General features: G+C 45.5%; 1 protein-coding gene across 1 annotated transcript in view; it reads left to right on the top strand.

Annotated features, from left to right (window-relative positions):
* The window catches only part of sema3d (sema domain, immunoglobulin domain (Ig), short basic domain, secreted, (semaphorin) 3D), a 372,874-nt gene that overhangs the window by 234,474 nt on the left and 117,778 nt on the right, over positions 1-20,622 (top strand). Inside the window, exons 8-9 of the mRNA XM_038811982.1 lie at positions 9,424-9,552; positions 12,787-12,929. Coding sequence (XP_038667910.1) covers positions 9,424-9,552; positions 12,787-12,929 — 272 coding nt within the window. The remainder of the gene's footprint in view (positions 1-9,423; positions 9,553-12,786; positions 12,930-20,622) is intronic.

Genomic DNA, 20,622 nt, shown 5'->3' on the forward strand with positions numbered 1-20,622 from the left:
TGCCCCTGCCTTGTGGTGCATTTGACAAAGGAAGGTTCAGACGTGGAGATAAGTTCAACACGTTTATTAAACTATTTACAATTCTCCTACTCGGATTCGCCTCTACTGTTAATCCTTCTATAGCTACTCAGACTGACTAACCAGTCTGCTATAATCCACGTGGTGGGAGTTATATTGAATCAACTCTGTGTCTCTACTCACTGACTATCTCCATTGGAAAGAGAAAGATCATGTGTGCTGTGTCCTTTATATGTGGGTTGGTGTAATGCCCTCCTGTGGTGGTGTCACCTCTGTGTGTATCGTGAATGCCCATTGGTCGTGTCCTATCTAACTGATCTATTGGTTGAGTGTCTGTGTGTCATGTCTCTGGTGCTCCCTCTAGTGTCTAGCTAGTCTACATGTATTTACATTAACCCCTTGTGTATTTACAGTGATGCACATCACCACAATCTTGTCAGTGATCCTTGTCGTGTCACCAAGTATGATCACGCCCCTTGTATTGTGCTGTGTGTCTGTTATTCAACTAGCTTTGTCTTTCATCAATAATCCCCTTTGTTATTTCCTGGAAGCCTCCAGCGCCTGTCTCGAGCCACTGTGTACTTTCATTACTCTGGAATAGTGTTTTTGAAAATCTTTTCAATGATGCAGAGGAGTGACAGATTCCAGATAGATTGTGTCAACCACTTCAATTACAGCTGGTATACAATCCTGAACATGGAAAGCACGCAGACTAATTATGGGTTGGCGTTTTCTCCAACTTGTTAGCAAATCTACTGCATGCTGCAAATGAGATGGTTTTGGTTACTGTCTGCAGGTAGTAAGACTTGTTTTATAACAAGCCTCTGCAACATTAGCAACGTGTTATACTGTGTTAATAATCCACTGCAGTATCTCCCTCTAACATAATGAGGTGATTTTTCCACTTCTCATGCCGAGCAGACTGTTAAAAGTAATTATTTGGACCCCCAACAGCCACCAGACAGAAATAACATCTATTAATTTGTCCTATCTGTGCTGGAGCTGAACAGATGTGGCGGGGTTGGGATGGTTTTATGTTTGTGCGCTCTTACTGAACCTATCTGTATGTTTCATGCGCATTCTACCTCGCCTCTCTTTCCCCTACCTCCCCGAGCACCCAACAACATTCTCACCCCATTGTCTTTCAAGAAGAATGGGATTGGAAACTAATCTTGGCAGTCAGCACAATTATTTTGCAACAATTACATAATCTTCACAGGACTTAACCAATTAGTTGCAGGGCTGTGAAATTCTAGTCTGGTCTGATTGACCAGGATGAGTAATTTGTGTAAGTGTTCATTCAAATCTTCACTCTACCTGGTGAAATATGTAATATTGATAATGGCTATAAACGTGTACATAAATCAGTATTGTGGAACCTCGGACTACGGTAGCATTGTGGATAGCACAATCGCTTCACAGCTCCAGGGTCCCAGGTTCGATTCCGGCTTGGGTCACTGTCTGTGCGGAGTCTGCACATCCTCTCCGTGTGTGCGTGGGTTTCCTCCGGGTGCTCCGGTTTCCTTCCACAGTCCAAAGATGTGCAGGTTAGGTGGATTGGCCTTGATAAATTGCCCTTAGTGTCCCTTAGTGTTGGGTGGGGTTACTGGGTTATGGGGATAGGGTGGAGGTGTTGAACTTGGGTAGGGTGCTCTTTCCAGGAGCCGGTGCAGACTCGATGGGCCGAATGGCCTCCTCTGCACTGTAAATTCTATGATCTATGAACATTCACAGTTTAATCCAACCGAAGGCAAAAGAATAAATAGTTTTTTTAAATCTCTGAGCAATGCACTCTGGCATTTAGATGGAAATATTATGTTAACTTGCAGCCTTGGTACCGAATAATTAATTTCTGAGTTGAAAAAACAGTCACGAGAAAGTACTGGAAATCAGCAGAATGTGAATTCAAAGAAAGCAGCACAGTCCTCAGGATACAGTCCCACAACTGTCGGTGCAAACTGTCTCTTTGCAATTATTTATTTCCATCATTAGTGACGATAAAGCTGTTTTACTTTGCTCTCCAACAAGGTGGACCTTCTGTGCTGATTGATAATAAATGAGAGCTGCTAAAAACACCCTCAATAATTGCTGCCAAATGTTTTCAACTTTTGAGATTGTTGAAAATATCACAGAAATTGTTGGGGGGTTGATAACAGTGGCTTTTTTTGGAGGTTATTTCTTCAGAAGCATATAAATAAAATCAAAGCAGTGTTCATGTATTCCCCAGTTGCAGGGAGAATACTGAACACGCAGCCAGGGCCGAACTTTCCATTCTCTACAGAGTTCTGGCTGAGACGGGACAACCTGACGTGCAGCTCACAAGCAGCATAGCCAGTGTTTCTCTCTGATAATCCAACATTGTGTGGAGGAACATCTGGCGACGTGGCCCACGCGGTCACATTGGTGGGTGGGGGGGGGGGGGGGGGGGCAGAAATAGCGGCAGCCAGGAATCCTGAGGTACAGGGATCTCTGATAAAAAACACAGGAACGCCCCCCCCCCCCCCCCCTCCCCCACCCACCCCCCCACAACACGCACAACTGGAACCCCCCCACTGTCCCACAATGGAGCTCCCAACAGAACATAGAACATTACAGTGCAGTACAGGCCCTTCGGCCCACGATGTTGCGCCGTCCTGTGAAACCCCTCTAAGGTCCCTCTACACTATTCCCTTATCGTGTGGAACGCAATGTGGTTCAAAACCATTACATTCTGTCGGTTTAGAAGTTGTCATTTCTGGTGGTGTAAAACACAAGGATAAATTCTCGCATTTGTCCACAGAACTCAGTGACAGCTCTCTCAGCTTTGGCAATCGAGATTTCTCTCAGGGCCCCCGGCACTGCCTCCAGGGGGCAGTGCTGGGTTATTGCCTGGGCATGTCCCTCTCCACCAGGAGCTATAGTTACCTGTGTGGCACTGGCAGGTTCTCTTCGCCTGGTATATGTTGTTTAAAGAGCAGCTGTAAAGCTCGTTGATGTGACAGCACATCGGCAAGGGGAGAATTCCAAATGCAATGAGACGATACAGCACGGTAGCCCCCTAATTATACTTACATTTATTGAAATGAAGTTCCCGACCTTCCACCCCACTGATGTGGGTGGAGAGAATTGGAAAATGAGAATTCCGAGTCTCACGATATTTTGTGCCAACATTGTCGTTTGTGCTTGCAGACAACGTGGGCACACAAATCGCAGCACCTGCATTATACTAAGCAAGGTTTATGGAGGCTACAGCAACAACTGATAGATCAACCTCACTGCAGGAACGACAACATCTAAAATAATCAACAAACCCCTTCAATACGTAGCTGATTATATGTTTTCCATTACTCTGTCTATATATTTATCGATGACCTATCTAATCTGACATAAAAACAAAACTGATCAGTGGTCTGCCAGCTACAGATATGCCACAGGTCGTATTGCAGCCTGTCCTCTATGCTTTAAGGGTTATTGGATGATGGTCAAAAGAAGGAGCTTGTCTTTTTCCCATTCCTGAACCTCAGATACTGTCTGATGTCTTGGTATCAACTAATTCAACACATCCCTGAGACTGACCAGGAAACTTGCTCTGAAATCTCAGTATTGTAGCTAGTGGTGCATTTATCCACTGAATTATTGGGAAATTCTATTGTAAATCATTTTTAAACATGACTTTCAGAGAAAATTTGTAGTTTTGTTTACTTCTTGCTGTAAGGTTATTGACATTAGGAGGGAAAGATTACTTTTTGTATTGTGTCTTTCAAATATTTTCCTCTTGCAGTTCAACTAATTTCTGTACAGTTCTTAAAAAATCTCACAATTTCAGTATTTTGATGCATGGCAAACCCATAATTTGATGGGGCAGATTACTTTTATTCATTCTTTCACGGCAAGACCAACATTTGTTGCCCGTCACTGATTGTCCCTTGAACTGAGTGTCTTGCTCGACCATTTCAGAGACAGTTAATAGTCAACCCCATTGCTGTGTATCTGGAGTCACGTGTAGGCCAGGCCAGGTAAGGGTGGCAGATTTCCTTCCCTAAAGTCCATTTGTCAACCAGAAGGGTTTTTACAACAATCAATGATAATTTCAAAGTCATCATTGCCAAGCCGAACTTTCAATTCCAAATTTTATTAATTGAATTTAAATTTCACAAGCTGCCCTGGTGGGATTTGAACCCATGTCCTCAGAGCATCAGTCTGGGCCTCTGGATTACTAGTCTAGTGACATTAACACAATCCTACTATCTCCCTTCAACAATTCAAGGTTGGCCTGAGGGCTATAGTCTGACATGTCCCCACCAGAAGAGATAGAAAATACTTCCTGCACAATGCATTGTGATACTTAAAGTTCATATTTGTGTAATGCTCAGTCTAAACATTTCATGAGCAACTGTATGACTGCTCTGTATGATTCTACTTTTGCGAAGGAATCGGGTCCTAGTCCTAAAGTTTGGAAATATTTTGGTATCAGACTAACATGGAAGACTTATGGGCGAGTTCCCCATAGAACAACACTTGCAAAATTTATTGCCATCTCTCCTCTTAGCTGAACATCCGAAGGAGATTGCGATGGGAGGGAAGAGAAACATAGACATATTTATCTTTAAATATTAGAGTGGGTAATATTTCTTGAGCATCAGAGGGATTGTTCCACTTGCTAAATTCCTGCTGTTAAATCTGCATTTCAGCTGACTCCAAGGAATGTAGGGTAGAATGACTGCCAAGGGATAGATAGAATGTTAGCAAATGCACCTTGAGGAAGGGCAGCCCAGGATGGGACATGGTCACTGCATTCTTGTCAGTTGGGCAAATAGTAATTAGTTTGTTCATTTCTCAATGTGACATTGACCTACAGGAACATGCAGTCAATACCGTTGTCTGATGATGAGGCCGAACGTCTGATTGATGGCAACTGTAAACAGTCCCATTATGGGAAGTTATAGGAGGCAAGGGTATTGATGACCACATTATTTGTTTGGTTAAAGTTCAAGTGTTTGACAAGGAAGCTGCCTTGCCCCAAAAGAATCATCCTGTAGGAAGCTACATGAGCAGCCCTGTTTCGATATGTTATGCTTTTTAAACACATATTTCTTGCATAATTCGAACCAGCAAAATGAAAATGTACTCCTTGTAAAATAATATGTGCCCTGAAACAACACTGTGATATTTGCTCTGAAAATATTTTCAAATAGAACCTCGCTTTAGTCCGAAACGTATTTTTTTAATAATCTTTTTTTTAGTGAAAACATTTGGAAATATTTTAAAGCGGATCGCGTTAATATGAAGAACCTCCCAGTACAAACGTGAAAATGAGAAGCTGTAATTCAACAAGCACTTTGATATAACAGCTCTCCCCCAGCCCAAATAGCTATTACTACTTCAAGAAAATACTTCTTGCACAATGAATTCCGATACTTTCTACCCACTTAAGTTCACTTCTGTGCAACACTCAGTCACAACACTCAGTGACTGACTGTGTTACTGTTGCTAAATACAAAATGTGTGTGCTCATGTTAAATTTTAACTTCTTGGCCAGCAGAACGCACTCTCAGAAGCATATGAGTGGTGCAAACGGAGGGACCAACAGATGCTGTCCATATTGCTATTCATTATCTTATTCAAGAAAGGAAATAGACTGAAAACAGGAAACTATTGGGCAGTTAGTCCAATAACTGTCGTTGGTAAAATTCTAGAATCCATTTCTAAGGAGGCATTAGCCAACATTTCAGAATTCATATTACAATTGGACACGTTAGAGTTTTGTGAAAGGAAAATTGTGTTTAACAAATTCATTAGAGTTCTTTGAGGATGTAACTAGCAGGATGGATAAAGGGGAATGAGTAGATGTAATGTATTTGGATTTCCAGAAGGCATCTGATAAGTTGCACATGAAATGTTATTGTGCAGAAGAGCTCTTGATGTTGGGGGCGATAGAGCATTGGTTAGTTAACAGGAGTCTGAGGTGGGGATAAATGGGTCATGTACAGGATGTGGAACTGTAACTAACAGAGTGGTGCAGGGAGGTGTATTGGGGCCACAGCTATTTACAATTTATATGATTGACTTGGATGAAGGAATAAACTGCATTAGACATAGACAAACAATCCTTACATAGAATCCCTACAGTGCAAAAGGAGGCCATTTGCCCCATCTGGTCTGCACTGACCCTCCGAAAGAGTACCTCCGAAAAAGTGGTCCATCTGATAACATTCCTTTGAGGTTTTTTTGTCACAGTTCTATACAGTGATTGGCTTGCTCGGCCATTTTTCTGGGTCTCGAGTCACATGTAAGCCAGACTAGGTGAGGATGGCAGATTTCCTTCCCTGCAGTGAACCAATTGGGTTTTTACAACTTGTTTACACACTTTTAATTCCAAATGTTTTATATTGAGTATAAATTCCACCATGTGCCTTGGTGAGATTCAAACCCATGTCCTTGGAGGATTACCCTGGGTCTCTGAGTTATTAATCCAGTAACAATGCCCCAGCGTGACTGCCTCCCCAGTAACAATGCCCCAACGTGACTGCCTCCCCAGTAACAATGCCCCAACGTGACTGCCTCCCCAGTAACAATGCCCCAGCGTGACTGCCTCCCCAGTAACAATGCCCCAGCCTCCCCAGTAACAATGCCCCAGCATGACTGCCTCCCCAGTAACAATGCCCCAGCCTCCCCAGTAACAATGCCCCAGCGTGACTGCCTCCCCAGTAACAATGCCCCAGCCTCCCCAGTAACAATGCCCCAGTGTGACTGCCTCCCCAGTAACAATGCCCCAGCATGACTGCCTCCCCAGTAACAATGCCCCAGCCTCCCCAGTAACAATGCCCCAGTGTGACTGCCTCCCCAGTAACAATGCCCCAGCATGACTGCCTCCCCAGTAACAATGCCCCAGCGTGACTGCCTCCCCAGTAACAATGCCCCAGCGTGACTGCCTCCCCAGTAACAATGCCCCAGTGTGACTGCCTCCCCAGTAACAATGCCCCAGCGTGACTGCCTCCCCAGTAACAATGCCCCAGCCTCCCCAGTAACAATGCCCCAGCGTGACTGCCTCCCCAGTAACAATGCCCCAGTGTGACTGCCTCCCCAGTAACAATGCCCCAGTGTGACTGCCTCCCCAGTAACAATGCCCCAGCGTGACTGCATCCCCAGTAACAATGCCCCAGCGTGACTGCCTCCCCAGTAACAATGCCCCAGTGTGACTGCCTCCCCAGTAACAATGCCCCAGCGTGACTGCCTCCCCAGTAACAATGCCCCAACGTGACTGCCTCCCCAGTAACAATGCCCCAACGTGACTACCTCTCCAGTAACAATGCCCCAGCCTCCCCAGTAACAATGCCCCAGCCTCCCCAGTAACAATGCCCCAGCGTGATTGCCTCCCCAGTAACAATGCCCCAGCGTGACTACCTCTCCAGTAACAATGCCCCAGCCTCCCCAGTAACAATGCCCCAGCCTCCCCAGTAACAATGCCCCAGCGTGATTGCCTCCCCAGTAACAATGCCCCAGCGTGACTGCCTCCCCAGTAACAATGCCCCAGCGTGACTGCCTCCCCAGTAACAATGCCCCAGCGTGACTGCCTCCCCAGTAACAATGCCCCTGTGTGACTGCCTCCCCAGTAACAATGCCCCAACGTGACTGCCTCCCCAGTAACAATGCCCCAGCCTCCCCAGTAACAATGCCCCAGTGTGACTGCCTCCCCAGTAACAATGCCCCAGCCTCCCCAGTAACAATGCCCCAACGTGACTGCCTCCCCAGTAACAATGCCCCAACGTGACTGCCTCCCCAGTAACAATGCCCCAACGTGACTGCCTCCCCAGTAACAATGCCCCAGCGTGACTGCCTCCCCAGTAACAATGCCCCAACGTGACTGCCTCCCCAGTAACAATGCCCCAACGTGACTGCCTCCCCAGTAACAATGCCCCAACGTGACTGCCTCCCCAGTAACAATGCCCCAGCGTGACTGCCTCCCCAGTAACAATGCCCCAGCGTGACTGCCTCCCCAGTAACAATGCCCCAACGTGACTGCCTCCCCAGTAACAATGCCCCAACGTGACTGCCTCCCCAGTAACAATGCCCCAGCGTGACTGCCTCCCCAGTAACAATGCCCCAGCGTGACTACCTCTCCAGTAACAATGCCCCTGTGTGACTGCCTCCCCAGTAACAATGCCCCAGTGTGACTGCCTCCCCAGTAACAATGCCCCAGTGTGACTGCCTCCCCAGTAACAATGCCCCAGCCTCCCCAGTAACAATGCCCCAGCGTGACTACCTCTCCAGTAACAATGCCCCAGTGTGACTGCCTCCCCAGTAACAATGCCCCAGCGTGACTGCCTCCCCAGTAACAATGCCCCAACGTGACTGCCTCCCCAGTAACAATGCCCCAACGTGACTGCCTCCCCAGTAACAATGCCCCAACGTGACTGCCTCCCCAGTAACAATGCCCCAGCCTCCCCAGTAACAATGCCCCAGCGTGACTGCCTCCCCAGTAACAATGCCCCAGCCTCCCCAGTAACAATGCCCCAGCGTGACTACCTCTCCAGTAACAATGCCCCAGTGTGACTGCCTCCCCAGTAACAATGCCCCAGCGTGACTGCCTCCCCAGTAACAATGCCCCAGCGTGACTGCCTCCCCAGTAACAATGCCCCAGCGTGATTGCCTCCCCAGTAACAATGCCCCAGCGTGACTGCCTCCCCAGTAACAATGCCCCAGCCTCCCCAGTAACAATGCCCCAGCCTCCCCAGTAACAATGCCCCAGCGTGACTGCCTCTCCACATTTCCAAGTCAGGATGGTGAGTGACTTGGAGGGGATCCTCCTTGTGGTGGCTTTCCCATGTGTTTGTTGCCCTGTAGGTAAACCGAATAACGTTCAGAATCTCTCCCCGCCCCCCCCCCCTCCACCCACCCCCCCTTTCCCCCAACATTATGTAAAATAAAGCTGCAAATAGATCCTCGCGAGTTAGTGCAATGTGGCATCTTTGAGCTTCTATATTGAGAAAACTCAACAGTCAACTTATCAGGTGACACTCTCAAACTGGGGGGTGGGGGTCGGGGGGGGGGGGGGGGGTGTTGGAGAATCACAGGAGGCAGCTTAAATGTTATGCACTGAGTTAGAGAAAATTGCAGAGCAACAACAGACAAAGTCTGAAGCCTGCACGCAGGAAGAGCTGATGATCAGTGTAATTCACGAATTGTGACAAAATTAAAATTAATAGGCATTGATTAACTCAATGCTTAATATGTTGAACCCATGCAGAAATTTTGTTTTTGGAATTACTGCAAGAATATTGATCCCGATTGTTGTCATGGCAACAAGGTTGACCAAAAACACATCATCCACATATTTTTGACTTGTTTTCTGATTGATGTGACATGCTGAAATGATTTCTTCTGTAACCTGGTTGGGTTTCATTTTTGCTCTTTACGTTTTTCCAGGAGAATATCTTTACGCTGGTACAGCTTCCGATTTTCACGGCAGAGACCCTGCTTTCACCCGCTCCCTGGGGCCACCTTCCAACCGGTATTACATTCGAACAGATCTCTCGGAGCATTACTGGCTCAACGGTATGAGTTTACAGTCACTTCTTTGCTTTGAAATATGCCTTTTTAAGTTATTGAATAAAGTTTAGTGTAGGTCAAGTAAATAGTGTTGAGATTTGAACCATTTTTATATTACTTGTACTCATGTTATCTCAAATGTAGATTAGTTCATGAATGCATAAGGAGAGAAATGCTCATGGCTTTGATTGGAAGTATATTTTCATAAGCTATAGCTGTTCACTTGAGTCAATGTACACATTCAGCAAATGCATTATGTAAGAAACATATTGATGGAAGCTTTGTGGCCGTGTTAGAATAGACATTGAGATTGGGAGAGGTACCTCATCAGCCACGTTGAAGAAGGCACTGGCAAACCACTGCAATACTTTTCTGAGCACGCTCACGGGTCAATCCAATGGAAATCCATGGTTGTCAATGCCCTTGAGTTTATGATGCACATTAACACAAAGTGGCAATATACTATGGAGGCAGATAGATTAGAACATAGAAAAATACAGCACAGCCCATGATGTTGTGCCGAACTTTTGTTCTAGATTAAGAACAAATTAATCTACACCCCATCATTCTACCGTAATCCATGTACCTATCCAATAACCGCTTGAAGGTCCCTAATGTTTCCGACTCAACTACTTCCACAGACAGTGCATTCCATGCCCCCACCACTCTCTGGGTAAAGAACCTATCTCTGACATCCCCCCTATATCTTCCACCATTCACCTTAAATTTATGTCCCCTTGTAATGGTTTGTTCCAGGGGGAAAAGTCTCTGACTGTCTACTCTATCTATTCCCCTGATCATCTTATAAACCTCTATCAAATCGCCCCTCATCCTTCTCCGTTCTAATGAGAAAAGGCCGAGCACCCTCAACCTTTCCTCGTAAGACCTACTCTCCATTCCAGGCAACATCCTGGTAAATCTCCTTTGCACCTTTTCCAAAGCTTCCACATCCTTCCTAAAATGAAGCGACCAGAACTGCACACAGTACTCCGAATGTGGCCTTACCAAGGTTTTGTACAGCTGCACCATCACCTCACGGCTCTTAAATTCAAAGATTCAAGATTCTCTGGGAAGTGCGAGACCAGCTGTGACATGTACTCTCAAACCATTCAACTTTCCCACTGGCAAAGCACATTTTGAAAGCAGATTTCTTGCAAATTATATCAACTTCAAACTTTTTTGACGTTATGAGAGAAACAATGCTACCTCCTGCTGTATTCAATAATTCAGCACCCAGGATGTAGAAGTCAGTGCACACATCCAAGCATGCCTCACTGAGCTCAATTCCATGTAAAGCAGGTAACTGTGGCATGTGTAATAATAGCACAAAGGCATCGATCACTCATAAGGTTCTGTGCAAACATATGGGTTCAACTATTAATTCTAGGCACATGTGAACATATACACGGATAGAAAGCTTGAGGATGTCAGCAGTGGGCCGTGTGTGTGTGCTCTGCTCCAGGCTTAAATGAAAGCACATGACACACTCCCCTTAAAATGATCACATGCCGCTATCCCTTAAAGAGATATTACAACAGTGACATATCTCGAGCCTGCTAGCTCTGCAATGCATATTCAGATACAAGTCTGAGAACAAGGGCGGGATTCTCCCCTACCCGGTGGGGTGGGCCATACTGGCACCAAGGAGTGGCGTGAACCACCCCAGAATCAGGCCGCCCGGAAGGTGAGGATTCCTCCGTGGCTAAGCCGGCGCCGGCGGGGTTTGTGCCGCGCCAGCCGGTGCCGAAGGGCCTCCGCCGCCCGCCGCTAGTTGGCGCATGCGCGGGGGATGCCAGCGTGTACTGGAATCATCCCAGCGCATGCGCAGGGGAGGGTTCTCTCCCCTGCCAGGTCCCGCCGGTAAGGACCTGGTGTATTTCATGCCAGGATCCGTGGAAAACGGGCCCATCACAGGCCGGAGAATCACCGGGGGGGGGGGGGGGGGCGCTGCCAACGGCCCCTGACCCATGCGGCGCAATTCCCGCCCTCACCGTTAAACCTGCACCGGAGCATCGGGCAGCTGGTGTCGGGGCGGCAGGGCGGGATTCACGCCACCACCCCCCCGGCTATTCTCCGGCCCGGTGGGGGGTCGGAGAATCCCGCGCCTGGTGTCTGTACTGTAATGGAGTTGAAGATTTGTAATTGCTGAATACTCTAACCAATGGGATCTCTCTGGGAGTAGCACTGACTATATTTGAAGTTAAGTTTATAGATTGTGTATGGACAACACAGAAGGCTAATGTAAAAGTTTATTCCATCCATACTTCGCAAAATAACATTTTGCCCCGTATACATTGAGCACTCCATCTCATTCCAGAGGACTTAGTCCCAGCTCTGGTCACCACACAACAAAAAAAGAGGGAGGTTGTCCTACATTAGCTGATCCATTCAAATAGACAACCTTACACTCCTCCACCTAACTGTCTTTAGTCTTTATTATTATTATTATTAATTTTTATTATTGTCACAAGTAGGCTTACATTAACACTGCAATGAAGTTACTGTGAAAATCCCCTAGCCACCACATTCAGGTGCCTGTTCGGGTACACAGATGGAGAATTCAGAATGTCCAATTCACCTAACAGCACGTCTTTCAGGACTTGTGGGAGGAAACCGGAGCACCCGGAGGAAACCCACGCAGACACGGGGAGAACGTGCAGACTCCGCACAGACAGAGACTCAGTTACTTTACTTTTAAGGCCATTAAATATTAATTATTCGGTTCTTCCTGACATTTACCATAAGTTGCTCTTTCACCAGCTTTAGCCTGAGTTAATTCATTTCCAGTAAGACCAGTATTGATGACTGGTGAGTGGGGTGCGGGGGGTGTGTGAGGATGCTTTGCCATGCCTCCTACAGATTCTGGCTGACTAGGAAACTCTCCCACTCTTGCCACCCGCCAGAGCATGTCGGAAAGATTGACAGCTTTGTGGCCAAAGTGCAAATGTGTCATCAAACCCCGGACCTGGGATGGGACTTGAACCCAGACCCTTAGAGGTAGAGACACTATCCACTTTGTCACAAGACCTCTCACCTTTTCCCGAGTGATTTTGATTGTTTTAAATAAACCCAAGAATGAAGAGGAGACTGCATAGATCTTTAGAAAAATTGAACTCTGAAAACAAAAGGCCGTCATTGATGTCTTTTCAAATCTTTGAATGTTAAATGTCATTATCAGTTTCTAAAATGTGTTGCTCGGTTTATCCCTCCGTGCACTCAGCAACACATTTTTATTTACAGAAGCAAAGTTTATTGGAGCATTTTCCATTCCGGACACCTACAACACAGATGATGATAAGATATATTTTTTCTTTCGGGAAGCAACAGAGGACAGCAGCACCTCTGACAAGTCCATTTTTTCTCGGGTTGCACGGGTTTGTAAGGTAGGTGGACAGTTTTAACATTGTTAATTTATTTTACATGTAAAACAAGGAGTCACTTGATTCAGAAAATTAATTAATTAGCGGAACCTGTAACTTTGTAAGCGGTTTTCTCCTCTCTGAAGACAGTAACCCTTTTGGGTGAGTACACAGACACAGCCTTCTGCTACCGGAAGCAAACTCTGATAAGGCTGGAGAGTGAGTGCTGAGGGGCTATTGCTTCATGGATCCACATCTACAGGTCCGAAGTGGCTAACAGTTGGATAGTGATCAGGATCTATGGCTGGGTTTCCCCCTCTTGTGTGAACATTGATATTAGTTGTAGTTCCAGCCCAGCACAACATCAGCTAGCTCAACGTAGAGTAGGGTTAACCACAGCTTAACCTTAAAACTCTATGGAGGTGATTAAACGGTCTGGTGGTGCCCGACTGGGAGTCAGGATCAATCTCGCGACTCTTACAAGATTCGCGACACTTGAAAAGTCTCATAAGATTTAACAGAGCATCGTTAGACGTCGTGGTCTGGATCTCGTTTTCACTCAGTGAGATCCAGATTGCAGATTTAAATGAGCCCTTAAGCTAATTTTAATATGCATTTTCCAGGTTCTCCTGGTGACCAGGATTCACACGCTGCTCCTGGGAGACCGTGTCAGGGCCCTGTTCAGTACTGGTCCACAAAACACGGTACCTGGGGCGGAGGTCTCCCACCAGGCCGTTGGAGAATTGGGAAGGGCGGCACTCCCGCTGGCACCAATGCACCTTGGCATTGTCAGCCCGGCGTCCTGGCCCTGGCCATCGCACCACCCCAGCACTGGCAGGTTGTCCGCGTGGCACTGCGAGGCTTACAGGAGCACTACCAGAGAGCCAGGATGGCAGTCTCCAGGTGCCAGGTTGCCTGTGCCAGGGATCGGACCCGGGTGTGCCTTGCCCATAAGAAGTGAGGTGAGCGGAGGCTTGAGGACCCTGGACGAGGTACGTTGGGTGAAGTTGGGGGTCCTGAGTCAGTGAAGTCACCTCTGCTTGATGAGTACCAGCGTTCCTGACACAAAATGTATTATTTTGCGCAGATCTATTGATGCTACATATTGATCTTCCATTCTTTTGAAGGGTGATCTAGTCTGATAAACATCAGACTAGATCACCCTCTGGTATTGTAGTTAAACATATTCTTATATTGGTTTAGCTTTCTTCATATTTAAGAGGTCCATAGATGCTCATTCCAAGCATCACCTATTCATGTTCACTTTGGCCTGGCCTAAATTCAAAGCATAAAATATTTTCCAGTTCCACCCAAAGCAAGACCCCAACATAAAGCTGTGCAAGAAATTGCTTTGGAATTTGTTGAAAAGTAGTTGCGCTAAAATATTTCTATTAAGTCGAATGTTACATTGAAATTAAAATAACAAAGGTCCTGTATTATGTCCAGTGCTGTGTGCAGAATAATTGAGGTAACTCAAGTGGACAGGATGTACACGGGAGATTGAAAAAAACATTTATGCAGCTGCTCCATCCATCTGAGGCAGCAGAATGAGAAAGTCTGGCTTGTAGACCAATAACATAACCTGCCCCACCCTTTGGAGATTGGTTTCATGAACCACAGCATTGCCTGCTTTACTCTCAAACACTGACTCTCACAGTAAGTGTTTGATTTACCTCATCTTGGAACACACACACTCTGAGGACTTGAGGGTAATACTATCCAGTGCACGTTAACCGTGCAGATAAATGATATATGTGCAAAATTTAGCATATCGCTGTTTGTTCTGAATACTGCTATGGAATAAAATAACCAAAAATTACAATGGAGCGGATGTTCCAGTTTTTAATTTGGTTGTTAATAGAAAGTGATTTTTAAAAATTGAAATTTATATGAGTTTGTACTTATTGTAAACACACTAAAGAGATTGGACAGACAACAATATTGAGGCATTTCATTTCATCATGCTTCAAAGGTGCAGAGGAAGTTGATAAATCCATAAAATGGCTCATAAATTTAGATCCTGTGGACATAGAACTCAAAATTAAGGAATTAATAATAAATTTGTACAGGTGAAGACTCATTTCGAGGGTTATGTGCAGAGTTGAGTGCCCCATTATAGAAGAAATATAATAGCCATGAAAGCAGGCAGCATAGATTCATCAAGATCCAGTGCCAACAATGAAATGGGTTTGACAACTTGAGATACTGAATCTATTTCCTGTAGAACAAAAACAGCTAAGAAGAGAGTTTACCGACACTTTTAAAATTCTGCAGCCTTTTGGATTAGGGAGTCAGTGATAAGGGTTCCTTAATTCAAAAGTTAATTAAAAGCAGTGAAGAGTGAGGTTTGGTGCAATTTTTAATGCAGAATTATTGGAGCATGGGGTGAAGCTACAGCACAGGCATCTACCAGTGGGTGGCACGGTAGCACAGTGGTTAGCACTGCTGCCTCACAGCTCCGGGGTCCCGGCTTCAATTCTGGCTTCGGGTGACTGTGTGGAGTTTGCACTTTCTCCCCGTGTCTGCGTGGGTTTCCTCCGGGTGCTCCGGTTTCCTCCCACAGTCCAAAGATGTGCGGGTCAGGTGGATTGACAATGTTAAACTGCCCCTTAGTGTTCAAAAGGTTAGGTGGGGTTACTAGGTTATGAGGATAGGGTGGAGGTCTGGGCTTAAGTAGGATGCTCTTTCCAAGGGCAAGTGCAGACTCGATGGACCGAATGGCCTCATTCTACACTGTAAAATGTATCAGCAATCTGGAAACTTTCAAAAATATCTCCTGGCCACAAAAAGCAGGACAAATCCAACCTCGTCAGTTACTGCCCCATGCGTGTACTCTTCCAATGATGGGAGTGACACTTACTCAGTGAGAACCTGCTCACTGATACTCAGTTTGGGGTCCACCAGGTTACTCTGAACTCAGAGCTGAGGTGAGAATGTCTGCCTTTGCCATCAAGGCAGAATCTGATCAAGTGTGACATCAAGAAGTCCGAGCAAAACTGAAGCCAATTAGATTTAGGCCCAACAAAGTGGCTACTGAGCTGTGACTTTCTGTCAATCTGGAGGTTGTGGACTGCAGGTTAGTTAGAATGAGTACATGCTTTCAGACAGATGCATTCGTATCAAGATTATCGTTTGGTTTTGGTTGATGAGTTGATCCATGTTTATTCCCTGCCAATCGTCATTGCAGCCTCAAAGATATTCAGCATGTGGGCGGTGCTGTCTGGACCAGCAATTGCTGGCCATTCCTAACAGCCCTTCAACTGAGTGGCTTGCTGGGCCATTTGAGAGGGCAGTTAAAAGGCAGCCACATTGCTGTAGGTCTGGAGTCGCATGTAGGCCAGACCGGGTAAGGACGGCAGATTTCCTTCCCTCAAAGACATTAGTGAACCAGATGGGTTTTTACAGCAATCAATGATTGCTGTCATAGTCAGCATTTGAGACGAGCTGTATATTCCAGATTTATTAACCAAATTTGAATTCCAGTAGCTGCTGTGTTAGGATTTGAACCCTGTCCCAGGAGCATTAGCCTGGGCCTTGGGATTACCAATACAGTGACATCACCACGATGCCACCATCTTCCCCTATGTGGGAAGAACTTTTGACTATTTTCACGTGATAAGTGCACTTATCTTTTAATTATTGTTTTATGTCCCCTAGTTTTGGAATCTCCAACCAGTGGAAATAGTTTGTCCACCCTGTCTTTCCCTGTTAATATCTTGAATACTTCGATCAGATCACCCCTTAACCTTCTAAATTCGAACCGAAACAGGTCCAATTTGAGTAATCTCTCCTTGTAGCTCAACCCCTATAATCCAGGTATCATTTTTGTAAACATACGTCACCTCCCTCCAAGACCAACATATCCTTCCTAAGGTGTGGTGCCCAGAACTGCTCACAGTGACTCCAAGTGAAGTCTAACCAGGGTTTTGTAAAGCTGTAGCATAACCCCCTGTGTCTTTATATTCCAATCCTCTAGATATAAAGGCTAACATTCCATGAGCCTTTTTGATTATTTTCTGTGCTTGTTTCTAGCATTTTAAGGACCTATACACCTGAGCACCCCCCCCCCCCCCCCTCCCCCAAGTCTCTTTGGCCATCCACTGTACCCAACCTCTTTCCATTTAGAAAGTACTCTGCTCTCCCTTTTTGGTCCAAAATGGATAACCACACACTTGCCTGCACTAAATTCCATCTGCCTGAATTTTGCCCATTCGCCTGGTCTGTTAATATCTCCTTGCAATTTTATGCTATCATCTAGAGAGGGATATGAGCCAAATGCAAGAAAATGGGGTGAGCTTAGATGGGCATTTTGGTTAGCATGGACCTGTTTGGGCCAAAGGATCTGACTCCAAGCCGTAGATTCAATGATTCTATGATCTTGGCTGTCTACAATGCCACCTAACTTCGTATCATCCACAAATCTGGATATGTGACTCTGTGCCATGATCCAAGTCATTAATGAATAGTGTGGATAATTAATGCCGCAACGCCGATCTCTATGGTACACCACTAGCCTTCTCCTGCCAATTAGAGTAATTACCCCTTATCCTCACTCTCTGTCGCCTGTTACTCAACCAATTTCCTAACCATGTCAATTATTTGTCCTCAATCCGTAACTTCCACCTTAGTTTGCAGTCCCTTGTGTGGAACTTATCAAATGCATGCAGGAAGTCCAAATAAATAACATCCATAGATGGTCCCCCCTCCATTACCTTAGTCACCTCGATATAAAATTCAGTAAGATCAGATACAATCTCCCCTTCACAAATCCATGCTGGCTCTCCCTGATAGACCAAAATTTTTCAAGGTGTTCAGTTACCCCATCCCTGATTATAGACTTCAGCAATTTCCCCACCACAGATGTTAAGCTAACCGGTCTCTAATTCCCTGGTTTCCCCCTTCCACTCTTCTTAAAAAGTGGAGTGACATGTGCAATTTTCCAATCTAGAGAATCGAGGGAACTCTGGAAGATTATAGTTAGGGCACCTACAATGTGCTCCATTACTTCCTTTATCACCCTCGGGTGGAAACCATTAGGTCCTGGGGACTTGTCACACTTTGCTTCCATTAATTTCCTAGTTGGTGATAATCTACTTACCATTAATTGCATTCCGTCCCTGTCTTCTATCAACTATTAATTTTTTGGGGACTTCTGGCAAGTTATCCTCCTTTTCAACTGTAAATACTGAGGCTGAGTAATTGTTCAACATGTCTGAAACTGCTCCATTATCACTAACAATATCGCCATTTAATAGCATTGTAAAGAAATTCAATAAATAAGGGGAAAACGTCCAATGCTGTGGGGACAGAGTGCAGGAGTGGGGCTAATTGTTTCACAAGGCAAGCTTGCAATGAAGGACTGCAGCAAGTATGGAAACAGAGGGAGAGATGAGTAAGTAGATCAATAAGGAGTGATAAGATGCCACTGAATTTCACTTTTACGTTAATTGTTATTGTGAGTTAATCAATTCCAGTTGGAAGAGAGGCTTGACGATGGCGTGAGTTACAGTTTGTAGTTTCTGGGGAGAATTAACTTGGATGGAATATTTCCTGCTGAGAAGGGACGGGAGATTCGTTATCACTCTGTCAAAAGCTGTGGTGGTGCTCGAGGTCGATAAGTGTGCCTAACAGTGAGCCGCATGCCTGTTATCTTGTTTGAATTGTAAATCATGACCTTTAGATCTACTTAAGAAAATATGTTAGTGTTATTACAATTTTCAAAACTTATTTGTAAGTTACTTTGTAAATCAAAGGGTGAAATTATGAACTTATTTCACACCAGCTCTCCTGGGATTTTTTCAAGCCTTCATTTTTATTTGGAGTTACTGAAAATGTCAGTTTGATATATTAAGTGTTTGAGCAAATCAATTTCCTCTGGTAGATTCTGCTTGAAGACTGGTGCTGGCAGGCGACTGCTGGAAATCACCTTACACATCATTACAACAAAACACAAGCAGATTTTTCTGATGGGAAGCGCATTTGTGTTGTGCTTGACAAATGCTACTGAAGTACTTACCTGGTTACAGCTAATGCTTTGTTTTATTAGTAAATTGTGAGCTTGTGCTGTGCTATCAGCTTAAATCAAGCTAACTTAAAGCTTATCCTCCCCAGAGCAGACTGCACGAGCTCACACTCTGCACTTTGGCAAGTGACTTGGAAAGGGACATTGTTAAAAATAGCCCATAACTTTGCCCATTTGAGCAGTCAGTCAGCTACTGCGTTCAATCAGGTGCTGCAGTGTAAAAACGCTACATTCAACAGAAAAAGTATGAACAGTCACAGAATTACAATCATGGCGAATCTTCTGGACCATGTACACTATTTATTAAATAACTCATTCCATCTTCCACTCTTCACAATAGCTGATGATGTAATGATATATTGGAAGTCAGCCTTCCTCATGCTCAGATCCCTCCATTAACTAATTGCTGACATTACACATTTATTAAGTGATCCAGTAGGTAGACATCCTTCATGGTGGTGAGTGTTAGTGCCACGATGATGGATTTACTAATGGGGCATTACCCAGCCACTTATTCCCTGTGATGAAAAAGGCAGCGAGATTAGGAGAAGGTGGATATGCAAAATGTATCTATTTATTGACTAGAATTTAAAAATGTACTTTTCCTGAAGATTTGAGCTCAGGTGGCACAGACATCAAACCAAACTCAGCACAATAGCAGTAATGCAATTTACTCAGCAGAAACTCCCAATAGAGAACAGGCTGATTGGAAAGAGATGTATTGTCATTTGTTCTTTGAGCTGAGGCCCTCATTTAATCTGCATGTTACATATTAACCAAGTCACTGTTGGAGAGGTGATCATGGCTGAGAAATGTGGCAGCCCAACTTCCGATTTTCCCGTGTGAAAGAGCTTCCTGAACACCCAATATGCTGATATAAAGGGCCAGGTTCTCTGTCCCGTGACGCCTGGATTGTGTTTCCTGATGGGACAGGGCATCGATGGTGGAATCTAGGTCCACAGCTGGAGGGGAGGATGGAAATTAATACAAATGGGTCGGCAGCCTTATCTCTGCTCCTTTCTGACTCTCCGCTCCCCTGGATCGGGAATCACGTGGGCGGGGATTACTACAGGTCTCACCAAACATGAGCTGACGTGGTGGACCTTGCGGTGGGCCAAGGGGGTAATTCCAACCCCCCCCCCCTCCACCAGGGACCCTGTGAATAGGGAGACCCCTGGGACCCACTGACTGAAGGAATTCCCCAGAGGGACCCCCTAACTAGAGAGGTGAACCAAGAAGAGTGCCAGTAGCCACGAGGCAGAAAGACATCAATGAGCTGAATCAGATGACATCACTGGGTGTCATAACTCCTCCGGACATGGTCATGGAATGGATTTCAGCAATGGTGGCCGCAGCAACGAATGATGGCTCGGCCAGGATGTGTCCTGACCCAGTGAACGAGGCACTGCTCAGACCATGAAGTGAGTGGAACAAGTGATAGGATCAATGCCAAATGCCAAGGTATTCAGTATTCCTCATGCAAAGATGCGTTCAGACTGATCTTCTTAGGTGAGGAATCCTCAAAACTAACCACATTCATATCTCCGGGATGAAGATATCATTTCCTTATGTCCTATGGAATCTACACGGTTAGTGAGGTTTCCCAGGAATGCAAAGCAAAATTCTTTGCGGGCCAACCTTGGCCAGACTTGTTCGGGATGGTCCTTCCCAAGAACATGATGCTCGACTCTGCCT

Source organism: Scyliorhinus canicula, chromosome 11, assembly GCF_902713615.1.
Source record: "Scyliorhinus canicula chromosome 11, sScyCan1.1, whole genome shotgun sequence".
Taxonomy (NCBI): Eukaryota; Metazoa; Chordata; class Chondrichthyes; order Carcharhiniformes; family Scyliorhinidae; genus Scyliorhinus; species Scyliorhinus canicula.